This window comes from Cricetulus griseus (assembly GCF_003668045.3).
Source record: "Cricetulus griseus strain 17A/GY chromosome 1 unlocalized genomic scaffold, alternate assembly CriGri-PICRH-1.0 chr1_0, whole genome shotgun sequence".
Classification (NCBI taxonomy): domain Eukaryota; kingdom Metazoa; phylum Chordata; class Mammalia; order Rodentia; family Cricetidae; genus Cricetulus; species Cricetulus griseus.
Window position 1 is genome coordinate 248,316,953 of NW_023276806.1, and position 15,023 is coordinate 248,331,975.

General features: G+C 55.5%; 1 protein-coding gene across 4 annotated transcripts; it reads right to left on the reverse strand.

Moving 5' to 3' along the window:
• Nucleotides 1-7,247: 7,247 nt before the first annotated feature.
• Nucleotides 7,248-14,016, reverse strand: Lsm4 (LSM4 homolog, U6 small nuclear RNA and mRNA degradation associated). Of its 4 annotated transcripts, none has more exons than XM_035451524.1 (5): nucleotides 13,917-14,016; nucleotides 9,218-9,259; nucleotides 7,994-8,092; nucleotides 7,741-7,921; nucleotides 7,248-7,563 (listed from the first exon to the last, which is right to left on the reverse strand). In XM_035451524.1, the coding sequence occupies exons 2-5, from the start codon at nucleotides 9,218-9,220 to the stop codon at nucleotides 7,472-7,474; spliced, it is 375 nt and encodes a 124-aa protein (XP_035307415.1). In that variant the 5' UTR covers nucleotides 9,221-9,259; nucleotides 13,917-14,016; the 3' UTR covers nucleotides 7,248-7,471. The 4 variants fall into 4 exon arrangements, with proteins under 4 accessions (XP_035307415.1, XP_027250533.1, XP_035307414.1 ...); XM_027394732.2 differs by lacking the exon at nucleotides 13,917-14,016 and adding an exon at nucleotides 12,385-12,502; XM_035451523.1 differs by lacking the exon at nucleotides 13,917-14,016 and adding an exon at nucleotides 11,770-12,004.
• Between the last annotated feature and the right edge of the window lie 1,007 nt (nucleotides 14,017-15,023).

Below are 15,023 nucleotides of genomic sequence, written 5' to 3' on the forward strand. Positions count from 1 at the left end.
TCTGGCTGAGGTCGGGGTTCTCTGGTGCTCCTGCCTCCTCCCTGGCCTTGGCATGCCTGGCTCAAGCTTCCAGGGGACAAGGGCAGGTCCTGGAAAGCTCAGCCAGTGCCCTCACATCCTGGGAGTAGAAATAGTTAGCAAACGGCCGGGCATTGGTGGCGCATGCCTTTAATCCCAGCACTCAGGAGGCAGAGGCAGGCGGATCTCTGTGAGTTCGAGACCAGCCTGGTCTACAAGAGCTAGTTCCAGTACAACCTCCAAAGCCACAGAGAAACCAAAAAAAAAAAAAAAAAAAAAAAAGTTAGCAGAAAGAGAAGTGTGGGGTGGAGCTTTCTGGGATTCATAGCATTCATTGGTGGACAGATGGTTCCAGAAGGCTCAAGAAAAGGTATTCCTGAGCAAAGGTCATGGGGTCAGAGAGTGAGGAATGGTACAGCTTTCAATGAGGGGAGTGTGACTGACCCTTGGGGATCCCCAGAACCTTATTGGCCAGGGTGTGAGGTTGATTTTGTTTGTTTTTCGAGACAGGGTTTCTCTGTGTAGCTTTGGAGGCTGTCCTGGCACTCGCTCTGGAGACCAGGCTGGTCTCCAACTCACAGAGATCTGCCTGCCTCTGCCTCCTGAGTGCTGGGATTAAAGGTATATGCCCAGCAAGAGGTTGATTCTTTACCAACCCATAACTTCTCTTCTTTCCTCAGTTTCCCCACTGGTGCATTCCCCAGGAAAGGCCTGGGCTCAGCTCTGGCTGTAACCCATCAGTGCCAGCCGTGCTAACCTATGATGTGGTCACCCAGTGCCTGAAACATGTCACCTGCCCCAGGAGACTGAGGGCCTGAGCTGTATGCAGATGAGAAGTTAGACTTCCTGTCTCTGGTGATGCCAGAAATCTGCTAAAATATCTGTGCCCCCTGCCACGGAGGCAGCTATGACGGTGGCTGGGCTGCAGTGACGATATTGAGCCCGGGGAGCATCCGGCAGAGCCAGTTACCATGGTGATGCTGACTCAGAGGCAGAGGCAGGTAGCAGCATCTGGTACCCGGCTGCCCGCCTCTGCCTGGCCAGCACTTGGCATCCTGCCCAGCACCCACCCTGCAGCCTCTGCCAGGGACTGTGGGGGCCAGGAGAACACACAGGCTGCAGGACAGACACTGCAGTCACAGCAGGGAGATGACGCACGCACTTGTGGTTTCTAGAACCCTTGACTGGGGGCCCATGGGATTCACACAGACAGACAGCCATCTGCCTGACCAACCCCCCATGCTCCTCCCATCTGTCCTTCTGTCTGTCCATCCCTTCATCTCATTTTGCAGAGCACATCCTGTGCACTAACGTCTGGGCACACGGTAGTCCCTGAGGGTGAGGGTCACCCTGACCCATACCTGGAGCTGGCTAAGATAGCACCTGTCCTTCTGTTCCTGTCCCCTGTTCCCACAGCCACAGCCGCTACATGGCCCACTCCTACCCCAGTGCCTTTGCACCCCCAGTGTCACCAAGGGTCTTTTCTTCTTCAGCCAGCCTCTGGGGCGTCGTTCCTGGCTTCTCCTAACTTCAGAACATAGAGTCCTAGGAGATGGTGTCTGGCAGGCTGAGGCCTAGCACCCTGGGCTACACAGCGACACTGTCTCCAAACAACGGACTGAGGACTGAAACAAAAGGGACAATGCATAAAAAGGTGAGCAGAGCCTGGCTGTGCACACCTGTCAGTCCCAGCACTCAGGAGGTGGAGGCAGGGGTATCTCTATGAGTTCAAGACCAGTCAGGGCTACATAGAGACCCTTTCATAACCAGCATGCATGAGGTCCTGAATTTGGTCCCTAACACGCTGGGTTACGGCAGCAATGGGGAGGGGCAGACAGATGGATCCCCAGGACTTTAGCCAGGCTACCCTACTTGGCAAACCACAGAGCAGCGGGAGACCTTACATCAAAGAAAAACTAGCTGGGTGGGGAGGGGATATGGCTCAGCAGTTAAAGGCGACTGCCACCAAGCCTGACACCCTGGGTTCAGTCCCCTGGTACCCACATGGTGGAGGGAGTGAGTGACTCCTGCAAGCTGTCATCTGACCTCAACATACACACACACACCATGTTTGCACACAGGTGTTCTCTCTCCACACATGCCCATTTTGCTTGTGGGCACAAACCCTATAAATAAATAAATTGGAACAACTTTTGAAAAACCAAAGTGGATGCCTCCTGAGGAATGAACCAGAGACTGCCCTGTGACTTCAATATGCACATGCGCACACAGAGACATTACACAGAAACAAAGCATATCAAGGAATAAGATTCACTTAGTCAACACACAGCAAGGTGAAACAAACCCTGTGCCTGCTAAGAACCTGGGGTCAGGGAGGCTGGTTCCCTGAACTAGACTGTCTGGGGTGATTCACCCTCCCTCAGGGAGAAGCAGGTGGGGCAGGGCATTGCCTGACCCAGTGGGCACCTGCTGAGTGGTGGCTGAGGCCAGCGCCCACCTGGCTCATGCTGGCCTCAGGGCCTTTGCACATGCTGCTCTGTCTGGCAGGGGAGCCTGGGTCTGTGCCTGCCAGGATCCCACCGTAGAGTGGAGCACAGTTTGTCTCTGTGTATTGTACCCACCCCTACCCCTAACCCTGTATACCTTTCTTAGGCCTCCAGAAAGATCTAGGGCTTAGCTAGTGAGAACAGATGGGCCCATTTCAGGGGTCCTTGGGGCTGCAGTGACCCCAGGAAGCTGAGACCTCCCAGCCCTCCTATCTCAGCTGGCTCTGAGAGGTCTCTGAGAACAAGGTTCAAAAAAGACCCCTCACATGGGGCTGCTCCAGGGGATGACAAGGCTCTGTGGAGGGAGAGCAGCTCGATGGAGAGGCTGCAGGACACTGGTATTTTTAGGCACTGAACGAAGCCCTGAAGTATGTCTGTGGCCCCTCCCATAGCAGGCTGGGTGACTGTTTTGGAGCCTGGTTCCAGCAGAGGCGGGATGGGATGGAGGGCATGAGTCACTGCCTGGTGGCTTTGGAAGAGGCTGGGCCAAGGGAGGGAGCTTGCTGGGTGGGACCTCACATGGAAGCAATGGCCTTGTGCAGCCCCCAGTGAGGCTCAGCCTAATGGCAAAATTGCCTGGGTCCTCAGTGGGCCACAAGTTGGTCTTTACTGACTCCATAGCTTGTAGAAAGTAAGGTCAGGACAGGAAAGTATTCCAGGACGGCCTGGAATACTAACTCTTTAGACAACAGGCCCTGCAATCCTGTCTCCCATACCCCAAGTTCTAAAGCTCAGGATCAAACCCAGGACTTTGTGCACCCTACGTGTACTGGGACTCTCCATGGCCTTTAATCCCAGAACTTGGGAAGCAGAGACAGGTGGATCTCTGAGTTCCGAGACAGCCAGGGGTTAAAAAAAAAAAAAGTAAGGTGTAGACAACATGGATGCCCCCTAAGAGGCCCTCAATGCATGCATTAATTACCTAGTGCTTACTTTATACCAGGCTGGCCCTAGGGTGACCACTGTGCCATTATGCATTTATCATTCCCACCACACAAATTATTTAGCACTTGCTGCATACCAGGCAGGTCCTAGGGGTGATGGTCATTGTGTCATACAATTGATGCTAGGCCTGTGGTTTACCCTCACTGTGCACCTATTGATCACCTGCTGCATACCAGCCTGGCCCTAGGATGATTAGAACATCATGTATATATTTATTGAGCACTTACTCTGGTGAAGGTACAGTTATTACACAGCAAGGAAACTGAAGTACAGTTGGGTTGAAGTGGTTCAGGCACCTAACCCACCACCTCCAGGCCTGTGTGGCCACAGTTGCTAGGCCAAGAGGCCTTGTTTTGTTGTGCAGTGCAGGGGAGGGAACCCCAAGCCTCCCCACAGGCTGAGTGAGCCGCACCCCTTCCCAGGGGAGGATTTTATTTTTTTGCAAGTGTATCCCTGAGAAGCCCAGCAACCCCCGCACAGGCGGAGCCCCTAGGAATGGGAGCTGGGGAGAGTAGGGCCTCACCACTCTGGGCCTTAAGAGCTCTTGGCTCCTTGTTTGGCCCTTGAAGCTGAGCCCAGAGGTCACCACCCAATCTGGGTTTTGTTTGTGATGGTGGTGGTGTGCGTGCGTGCCTGCGTGTGTGTGTGTGTGTGTGTGTGTGTGTGTGTGTGTGTGTGTGTGTGTGTGTGTGTGTGTGTGATGTTATTTTTCCAGAGACGGTCTCCCTGTGTAGCCCAGGCTTGCCTTGCACTCACAGAAATCTACCTGCCTCTAGTGCTGGGATTGAAAGTGTGCGCCTGTCCAGCCACCACTGTCTATTGCTGGGCAGCTAACAAGGGCACCCTCTGGGGGTGGTCCTGGGAACCTTCTCAATGTGCTGGGGACACATCCCCATCACCCTGGAATCTTCATCTCTCCATCTGTGGTCCCAGGGAGGAGTGGAGTTGGAATTAGGTACGGAGCTGAGCAGGCCTGGACCATAGTTGGAAGGAAGGTCCAGCCTGGGTCCCTGTAACTGATGAAGGAAGGTGGCCAAGGAAGAGCCCCTGGGCTGCCAGCAGCAGGCTTGAACAGCCTACTTCTCTCTGGCACCCATCCTTAGGCATGCCACCAGGTCACAGGGAAACTGCCCTTGCTCTTCTTTCTTATGGAAGGTGGAGGGGGGAGCCCCTCATTCTCTACCCTAGCTGAGCCCCAGCACCTCCTCAGTTCACGTCTGCTGACACAGGGCCTTTGCATCGGCCTGGAATACTAACTCTTTAGACAACAGGCCCTGCAATCCTGTCTCCCATACCCCAAGTTCTAAAGCTCAGGATCAAACCCAGGACTTTGTGCACCCTACGTGTACTGGGACTCTCCATGGTACCTGGGGGGGGGGGTCAGAGTTCGACCTGTGGTACCGGTTCTCCCGTTCCACCATGCAGGTCCTGGAAGTCAAACTCAGGTTGTCAGGTTGGTGGGAAGCACCTCCACCCACCCAGCAATCTCATTGACTCCCTTTTCCCAGTCTTGAATGTCATCTAACCCCTTCTCTGGTGGCCTCTTCAGCTGGCTGGCCTCTTGTCCCAGTTTCCCCTGGGGAAGGGCAGGGCTGCAGGGCAAGGGTTTCACCATGTTGGCTGGGTGCCAGTCCCTGCATGCTCTGCCAGCCTTGGGGCCACTGTGGGACATCCATGTGTCTACAAGGTTTGTGGCCATGCACCTGGTGCCCCCCCTTAAGCTGTATGCTATTGAGGTCTGCCTGTGAGGGACAACACAGTAGGAAGACACCTGTCATGGAAGGTGGCCCCTCTGCAGTCCCTGGACCTGGTGAGTCACCCTGTAGCTCAGGCCCCAGCAACCAAGGGGACTGCAGGCAAGAGTCCTGTGGGAGGGACTACCCACAGGAGAGCAGCTGAGGTCAGATGATGGGTGTGGCCACCAGCCCAGCAGGCCTGGCTTAGACAGAAAGATCGGGAAGCCAGACTTCAGGAACTAACCCTGGCTTCTGGTTTCCTTTATTCTACGGAGGGGCTGAGGCCAGATTCCTGGAACTCAGTGGGAAGAACACAGAAACCTAGTGCACCTGAGCCAGGGCACATGACCCAGGATGCAAAGGCAGCTGAGGTGTTGCAGGAGGGTGGTGGTGGGACAGGAATGTGATGGACACAGGGCCCAGGGTCTCAGACAGCAAGAGACCAAAGGGCCAGGATAGAGAGGGCTGTGCTGTGTCCTGACCTTAAGGGACAGTAAACTGAGACAGGGGAGCAGGAGGGGCCTACATAGTAGCACACACCTTTAATCCTAGCACTTAGGGAGCAGAGGCAGGTGCATCTGAGTTCTAGGCCAGCCTGGTCTACACAGGAAGACCTTGTCTCAACAACAAACCCCACACTAGATTTTCTTAGTTTATAGTGTTTGAGGCATGGTCTTACTCAGCAGTCAGTCTGGAACTCACAGCAGTCCTCCTGCCCATGCCATACCAGGCCAGGCTCACAGATCTGAAGTGTGAGGACAGGATGGACCCATGGGCTGAGCTATACCTGCCACAGTCCTTACTCCTAGGCAGGTCTAACAGGGTGACTGGCCTGCCGCAATGCACACTCTCACAGCGCTGTCCAGGCAGAGTATCACATTGGACCCAGCTGAGGGAAGGGGTGGCCCTGTGGTAGATTGCATCAAGACCAGGCCACAATGCCAGGGCTACCTCGCAGGCTGGCACTCAGGCTCCAGCTGGGAGCAGACACAGGACAGCACAGACCCTCACAGCCACCTGACCTGAAAAAATTTTTTTTCTTTTTTTGGTTTTTCAAGACAGGGTTTCTCTGTATTGCTTTGGAGGCTGTCCTGGCACTCGCTCGGTAGACCAGGCTGGCCTCCAACTCACAGAGATCTGCCTGCCTCTGCCTCCCAAGGGCTGGGATTAAAGGCGTGCCACCACTGCCCGGCTAATTTTTTTTTTTTTTTTTTTTTTTCAAAACAGGGTTTTTCTGTGTAGCCCTGGCTGTCCTGGAACGTGTTCTGTAGACCAGGCTGGCCTCGAATTCTAAGAGATCCACCTGCGTCTGCCTCCCAAGTGCTGGGATTAAAGGTGTGCTAAAATACATTTATCATCACTGTGTGGGCAAATGGGCCCTGAGCACAGGGCCCTACAGGAACTGGAGACAGAGCTCACTTGGTCGGCAAGCACTTGCCAAGTGTTCATGGAGCTCTGGGTTCCACCCCCAGCAGCCCCTGGCTGGAACTCCATTTCCTAGGGCTACAACATCATCTTCTGGTGTTCATGGGCATCAGACATGCATGTGGTACGTATACACACAAACAAACACCCACACATAGAAAAAATAAATGTAGCCGGGCATTGGTGCTGCACGCCTTTAATCCCAGCACTCGGGAGGCAGAGGCAGACAGATCTCTGTGAGTTCGAGACCAGCCTGATCTACAAGAGCGAGTTCCAGGACAGCCTCCAAAGCCACAGAGAAACCCTGTCTCGAAAAACCAAAAAGAAAAAAGAAGTTCAACCCATAGTGTGTTCTGTTCACCTGCTCTGGGATGTGAGCTTGGGTTACAGGCTTCTGTTTCACTAGGTGAGCAAATCATTAGCCCTGACCTCCCCATACCCCTGCCTCAGCTTTCACAGTGCTGTAATCACAGACCTGGCCTTTTTGTCATATAGCCCAGGCTGGCCTGGAACTCTTGTTCCTCCTACTTAATCCTTGTAAGTGCAGGATCCGTTCCACGCTCCCGTCTGCTAGCAGGACCAGGAGACAGATGGACAGACACATACACACACGTGCTCCTGGAATTGCTGCATGTGACAGAGGGCACAGCTGGCCCTTCAGATGCTTCCTTTATTTTCATAGCAGAAGAGGTGTGGAGTCGGCTGGGGAGAGACAGGCCAGCCTGGTATGTGCTGGTCCTGTGGCTCCAACATGAAGCTGAGTCAGTGAAGGCCGGGGGCTTCATGCAAAGGCGCTGGCAGCTGGCCCACCGCTCGGGGCTCTGCTTTGGCTGTGTCCCCTCACTGCTTGCCTGCTTGCCGCCCAGGCTTCTTCTCCGTTTGACCTCGGCCCGCACCTGGGATGCCACCCCGGCCCCGGCCACCAAACACACCTGCAGGTGAGAGAAGACGCAGTGGCTGAGGCCTGGCCTGCAGGAAGACCCCAGGCTGTACCTGGCCTGGGCCCAGGCTGGGGTTCCCATGCCCTCACCTTCCCACAGAAGCCCACACCCTCATGGAAACTGAACAGGGGGTTCCGGGGTGTCCCTCAGACCTCATCAGGGTCCCACCTCGGCCAGCGCCGCCCATGCCTCGGCCTTTCTGCTGCTTCTGCTGCTGTGGTCCCCCTCGCCCTCGGCCCTTGGCGGCCTCCTCCCGCACCATGTCAATGATCTCATCAGGGATGCGCAGGTACTTGATGGTGCTGCCACGGATATAGCACTCAGGCATTCGCCAGAACTTGTCACCGTCCTGTTTGAGAGAGGTGTCAGGGATGGCAGTCCCTCCAGTCCAGCAGTGCACCCTCCCAGTGAGGTCACTCACCCTCGATGTACAGATCACCTCTCGAAGGTTGATGTTCATCCAGTTGTCACAGCTCACCAGGTGCCCATTGTATGTCTCCCCATTCTTCAGCTCCACCAGCTGTAGGAGAGTGGGCAGCTCAGCCCAGCCAAGCCCCGCCCTGGGAGCCAGGTAGCCTGGCCCCACCCCCACAGGCCTCAGACACATCTGGCTTCTGGTCCTGAAACTACACTCTTTTGAGTAGCTAAACTTAATCTTTAGGGGTTGGGGTATCACTCATTGGGAAGTGCTGTGATGACCAGGCAAGGCCCCAGGTTCTCCAACACAGTGCATGAATAGAGACAAAATAAAATTCCTTACAAGATGGGCATGGTGGAACACACCTGTCATTCCAGGACTCTGGAGGCTGAGGCTGGACAGTAAGGAAACAATGGACAAGCCCAGTCTGGTCATCTAAACAAGGAGTGTTTTTTTTTTTTTAATTTATTTATTAGTTCTAGTTAGGGAACAAGCTTGTTTCACATGTAAGTCCCTTCTCCCTCTCCCTCCCCTCAACCCTACACAAGGATTGTTATACAGCCAAGAAAAGTGGATGAACCTCAAAACTGTGTTGAGTGACACAGACAGACCACATGTTCCTCACTAAGAAATGCCCTCAACATGCAAAGGCAGGCATAGCGGCCAGATGATGGGAAGGGCTTGGGACGGATGCTGAGGGAAATGACGTTGACTGAAGTTGTAAGAATGTTCTGCAATGAGACAGGTTGAGCCCTAGCTGTGTAAATCTGTAAGCAAACTACAGGTCAGAGGCAGCACTGCTCTTTCGGTACTGGGGATGGAACCCAAGCCCGTACCGTCCATGCAGTCACAGTCCTGCCTCTTTTAACAAATTCAGTCTCACACGCTGCCCAAGCTGGCCTCTGCCTGCCTCTGCCTCCCGAGTGCTGGGATTAAAGGTGTGCGCCACCAATGCCCTGCCCTGGAGTTATTTTTTTAAAAAACATTTTTTGGACCTGTTACTCATCTTATTACATTTGTCATTTTGTCTGCGCTCAGGGACAGTGAGTGTGGAGGGCTGAGGACAACGGGAGGGGTCAGCTCCCTCCTTCCATCACTATGTGGGGATTGAACTCAGGTCTTTACGCACCTTCACCCACTGAGCCATCTCTCCAGCCCTCCCAGCACGAACTGCAAAGGACTGGGTATGGACACACGAAGGAGGTGGCCCAGAATGGGTGTACTCACCATGGGGTGATTCTGCGCCGTCTTGAGCAGCGACAAGGGAAGCTGCAAGGCAAATATCAGGTGAGTGTCCCTGATGCACCAACAATTCCATGGGCGAAGTTACCCCCACCGGACAAGACTGCGGAAGTCACCCGTGACCTCACACTGTCCCCTCCTGCAGGTGGCAACCACCCAGACTTGCCTGGACCATTTTGGTCATTTCTCCACAATTCCTGCCACCTAAACCACAGGATGGAGTGTGGCCCTCCATGTCTAGAGGTAGCACCCTAGTGGGTTATTTAACTGGCTGGATTCCTGGGACAGTCTTGTGAAAGGGACTTACATGTGAAACAAGCTTGTTCCCTAACTAGAAGCCAGTCTGGGACATTATGAGGACTCTGTCTTAATAAAGGACAAACTGAACAGTTGGTAGGCTGCAGCCTTCTGAACCCCAGGGCTACACTAGTGCCTGGGATTTCTGCTTCCACTGTGCTGGGGATAAGGCCAAGGGTTTTAAACCCAGTGGGGAAGGAATCCCTGAAAACACAGAGGAGGCCTTGTCCCTTGGCCTGGGGCACGGGCTGGGGCCCAAGTGGAAGGGCTGAGGGCTGCGGAAGGACGTGGTGACAGAGCAGCTAGTAACACTCTACCTTCCAGCCCAGTCCCACAAAAACCAACATAAACGAGGTGCGGCACTGTACACTTGTCACCCTTAGTACCAAGAAGGCTGAGGCAGGAGAATCAGTAGTTCTGGATGATCCTCAGCTAGTTTGAGGTCAGCCTGTAACCAAAACTCTCAACAAAAACCAAAACACAGCTGGGCATGAGGGCACGCATGCTTAACCCTAGCATTGAGAGGCAGAGGCAGATGATCTCTATGAGTTCCAGGCCAGCCAGGGTTACATTACATACTGAGCCCTCATCTCAAAAGACAAAGAAAACAAGAGCCCCAGACTCCTCAGGAGCCATCATGTGCAGCACAGTGACTTTGGGTCCTGAGAGGATCAGGGGACCCTGCAGCCCATGACCCTTCCTGAGAAGAGCTGGGGAGGCTTGGTAGCAGGAGATGAGGCTCGAGCCCACTTCCTGTAGAGGCTTCCTGGAAAGGCAGGAGGCTTTGGTGGTTACTGACAAGGGTGTCCAGGCTGATCCTCAAATAAATAAATAAGAGCTGCAACATGGCAGCCTATGGGTAAGCTCCAAGGAGACAGGAGCACCATCATTCCTGGCTACAGTGTGAAGCCAGTCTGGGACATTATGAGGACTCTGTCTTAATAAAGGACAAACTGAACAGTCAAAGGGGCAGGCGCACAGCTCTCCTGGAGCTGCTATGGCCCAGCCCAGGCTGGGAGCTGGCTACCAGGCAGCCATAATGAGACCCATCCTACTGTTGAACTTTTGTCCCTCCCACCAGGACCCCAACCACTGCCTAGGGTGCTCTTCCCCAGACTTTCCTTGCCCAGTGCAGCTGAGCAGGCCCTAATGGCCACCTTGTTTCCACCCAGCGCAGCAGAGGCTGCTCTGTAATTACGGGGTGATTAGCACCAGTCTCCCCGGCTAGACAGGAGATGGGTGTGGGTGCTGCTGTGGCTAAGAGGGGCAGTAAACACACAGGGGTGGGGACACTGACAGCAGGGGCACCCGGCACAGGTGCATCCTGTCCAGCCGCACCCTGAAAGGCTGTGGTGGCCCTCGAGGGCCATGTGGGGTGAGGGTCCAAACCGAAAAGGAGATGTGAATGGAAGCGGGGCTCCTGAGTCAGTGCTGTGGCTGGGAAGCCTGGGTTACCGTAAGGGCTCTTGCCTATGCTCGAGCACACACACACAGACCCACGTGCTCACACACACAGGTACGTGCGCCCTCACACAGTGACATGGGTCAGGGTGGGCAAGGCACCCATACGGCCACTGTCTTTGGGAGGGGTGTATTGTAGCTCACACAGAGCACCTGCAGGTGTCACAGCCACCGGTTCTAGGCTCCAGTCCCAGCACCTCCCACTGAAAGAGTCAGTTTCAGCAAAGGAAATCCCTTCTTGGCCATCCTCCAGACCCCGGGGTACTGTGTAGATGAGGTGGGTGGAGGCCCAAAGCCAAGGGCTCTGAGTTCAGGAATGCTCAGCGGGAACATTCCTGTCCCAGACTGACCCAGGAGATCTGGGAGTGTCTCTGTGTGGTTGAAGAGGTGGGTGGCCCGCCCTGGACGCCACGGTTTGGCGACCTTCCAGGAAGGCCAGGGCTCAGGGCCTGGGAGGGTGCTATGTGGTGGGAATAGATTAAGTCTTGAGGGTTCAGAATGTGGGGAGCGCTTGCTTACTGTGGGATCTGGCACCACACAAACCAGGCAACCTGCCTGCCAACCCAGCACGTTGGAGTGAAGGCAGGATCAGAAACTCAGGATCATCCTCGCCTACAAAGGGAGTTCAGGACCATCGTGGGAGCTACGAGACGGGTGTGCAGATGCACACGGGTCTTCTCCACACTCCAGAGACCGAGGGAGGAGGATCAGGAGTTCGAGGCTAGCCTGGGCTACGTGATGTCCAGTTTTAGAAACCAGTACAAAACCGAACATGCTACCATCAAGAACTGAGATGGAGACCCGCCCTTCTCTTCGCCACCATGTGAAGTCTGTAGGAGCCCCAGGGCTCGGGAGCTGAGCGTGAACCAGAGGAAAGCACTTCCTTCCTTCCGAGCAGGACACGCTGAGCGTCCCAGGAAGAAACGTGACTCCATCTGTGCTGGATTTGCAGCAAATGGCGTAGGCAGCTACAGCCAGACACCAGATAAAAGTCAGCCGGGCGTTGGTGGCGCAGCCTTCAATCCCAGCACTCGGGAGGCAGAGGCAGGCGGATCTCTGTGAGTTCGAGGCCAGCCTGGTCTCCAGAGCGAGTGCCAGGATAGGCTCCAAAGCCACAGAGAAACCCTGTCTCGGAAAACCAAGCAAACAAAAAAGAGAGACAAGCGGGCCACAGGAGCCCACGTGAGGCCTCAGGCCCGCCCACTTCCCGGAAGTGCAGTATTCCTATCAATGAGGGCGACAAAACCCGGAAGCGACCATTGTCCCTCTTCGGTTCGCAAACCATGTGTCCCTCCCGGGATAAATCCCCGACGGCCGCGGCCGGGGCCTGCAGCGGCCCCTGTCGCCGGCGGTCCCGGCGGCTCCCGCGCGCGCCCCCTCCCCGCGGCCCTCACCATCTTCCTCTGGAGACACTTCCGCCGCTGCACAGCCTCTCGCGCTCCCGCCGGCGGCTCGCTGCGCGCCACTAGCCTGCGGGGACTGACAGAGGCTGCGGCCAATCAGAGAGGGGCTCGAGGGACGCTCGCCCAATTGGCGCGGAGGAGGGCGGTGCCTGCGGAGCGCGACGGCTCGGCGCGCCGGATTCGCACCGTGGGATTCAGGGGCGGCCGTAAAGTGCGGCCGGAGAGACGCAAAAGGCCGCGGCGCGCCTCGTGCCCGCTCCAGGTGTATGATGGGAAACGGCGCGTGCGCAGCCGTGCGCCGCTGGGTCTGGTGCGGCGCCACCTCGTGGGCGAAGGTGGTTAGTGCCGGCTCCCGTGCCTGAGCGCGGACGGCCGCGGGAGGTGAAGACGGACCTGTGTCTGAGACAGGCTGGTGGTCCTCAGCCGCGCGTAATGAGCGTGGGAAGGCTGTAAACACAGCCTGGTCAGGAGCCCCACGACACGCCACAAGACCAGACCCCATGACGCCCGCTGCACACCTGCAGCCACCTCGTCTCCCTGGGATCCGGCCTTCTGCTGGGCACAAGCGACGACGGCCTTGGGGACACAGGCTCAGGGCCCTCGTTAAGAATTGAGACTGGGGCCTTGTGTGATGACCCTCAGCAAACTGTATGCACGTGTGTATGTGTGTATGTATGCATGCGTGTATGCATGTGTGTGTGTATGTATGTATGTATGCACTATGTATGTGTGTGTGTATGCATGTATGTATGCACTATATATGTGTGTGTGTATGCATGTATGTATGCACTATGTATGTGTATGTATGCACTATGTATGTGTGTGTGTATGCATGTATGTATGCACTATATATGTGTGTGTGTATGCATGTATGTATGCACGTATGTATGTGTATGTATGCACGTATGTATGTGTGTGTATGCATGTATGTAGGCACGTATGTATGTGTGTATGCATGTATGTATGCATGCATTCTTGTATGTATGCACGCATGCATGTATGTACGTATGTTCCTTCTTGCTCAGGACACTGCTGTTGCCTTTGCTTTTTGCAGACAGGGTTTCCCTGTGTTTCCCTGTGTAGCTCGGGCTGTCCGGGCTGTCCGGGCTGGCTGGCCTCTCCGTCAGGCGTGCTGTGATTGAAGGTCTGCGCCCCGCGACCGCACGCTGCACAATGTGTGCTTGCCAGAAAGCACTTCGCCCCACAGCCCCCCCCCCGCCCTTCTTTCATTTCTGTTTGATTTCTGGCTGCTGGGAATGAGCCTTCCCGAGCAGCACAGCTGCTTTACCCAGGGACGCGCTCCCCAGCCCCGCTCTCCGGCTCTGTGAGTGAGGGCCAGCCTGGACCAGGGCGGTTGAGCACTGTGGTGCGCGATCGCCAGCCACCTCGACACTGAGGAGGCGGAGGCCATCATCGGCCACACTCAAGAATAGGCTGCTCTCGGTGACTGTCCTCAATAGCATTTCTTCCTTCCCTTAGGGACGGCCTGCTCTAAGCCGGCACCAAAGGGTGCGTGACGTCACCTGTGGGGGTCAGGATCTCAGACACCCAGGGAAGGAGCGTCCCAGCATGGGGCCTTGCACCCCAACAGCAGGCCTGGCGAATTCCTCAAAGCTGGAGTCACCCTTCAAGAGGAGCCTCGGCGAGCTCCTCAGATCCAGCCTTGAACCTGAGGTGCTGCCGGGAAGCTCGCCGGGTCACGAGGGTGAAGGGACCAGGGCAAAGCTGCCCTAAGGCTACGCAGGACAGCGCCTCAGTGTGGAGGAGGAAGTAGGCAGGAAATCGCAGGCTGTGCCACGCTTTTGAGCCTTTTCTAGACTTTTCTCTGAGCACTCTTCTTTGCCCATTTCCAAAACTCCCTTTCTTTCAAGCTTGAGACCTGTGCTTGGGCGCCCCGTGTGGCGCAACTGCGTCACTTCAGTTTTGGTTAGATAATCTCCCCCCCACCTTTTGTTTTGTTTTGTTTTTTGAGACAAGGTTTCTCTGTGTAGCTTTGGAGCCTATCCTGGCGCTGCTCTGGAGACCAGGCTGGCCTCGAACTCACAGAGACCCGCCTGCCTCTGCCTCCCGAGTGCTGGGAGTGCATAATTCCCCTTTTTTTCTGTTCTTTTTTTCCTTGACAACCTGGATGAAACCGAGGGCTTCACAGATAAGCCACGCCCCCAGCCCTTCTCTAGGGGATTCTAAGCTGTCACTCCACCCCTGAGCCACGCCCCCAGCCCTTCTCTAGGGGATTCTAAGCTGTCACTCCACCCCTGAGCCACGCCTCCAGCCCTTCTCTAAGGGGATTCTAAGCTGTCACTCCACCCCTGAGCCCCACCCCGGGCCCCCTCACTGGAGGGTTCTAAGCCCCTGTCCTGCTGACTCATGAGCTTCTCCCACGTTTTCCTTTAGAGAGGTCATAGGGGCGTTCTCTGACTGGCCAGACTTGTGTGCTGGCTGACCAGGGAGAAACCTGATAATAGCCTCAATAAACGCCCCACAACCCTCATCTCTTTGCACCTACAGCTCACAGACAAAATGCGGGGCAGAGCTTCAACAGAGGCAGCACGTGTGTCCTGGGCCGCTGCCGCTGAGGCGCTCAGGAGCAAGTGTGCTTCTATGTGGCTTCTTCCAAGTGGAGAGGGAGG

Bases quoted from the DNA above. Each gene is read 5' to 3' on its own strand.
- Lsm4 (XM_027394731.2), bottom strand. From the start codon at position 12,895: ATGGGGTCTGGTCTTGTGGCGTGTCGTGGGGCTCCTGACCAGGCTGTG. The intron at 9,260-12,384 runs GTGAGGGCCGCG...TTTGCCTTGCAG, and splicing joins AGTGTCTCCAGAGGAAGATG to CTTCCCTTGTCGCTGCTCAA. The intron at 8,093-9,217 runs GTGAGTACACCC...ACTCTCCTACAG, and splicing joins CGGCGCAGAATCACCCCATG to CTGGTGGAGCTGAAGAATGG.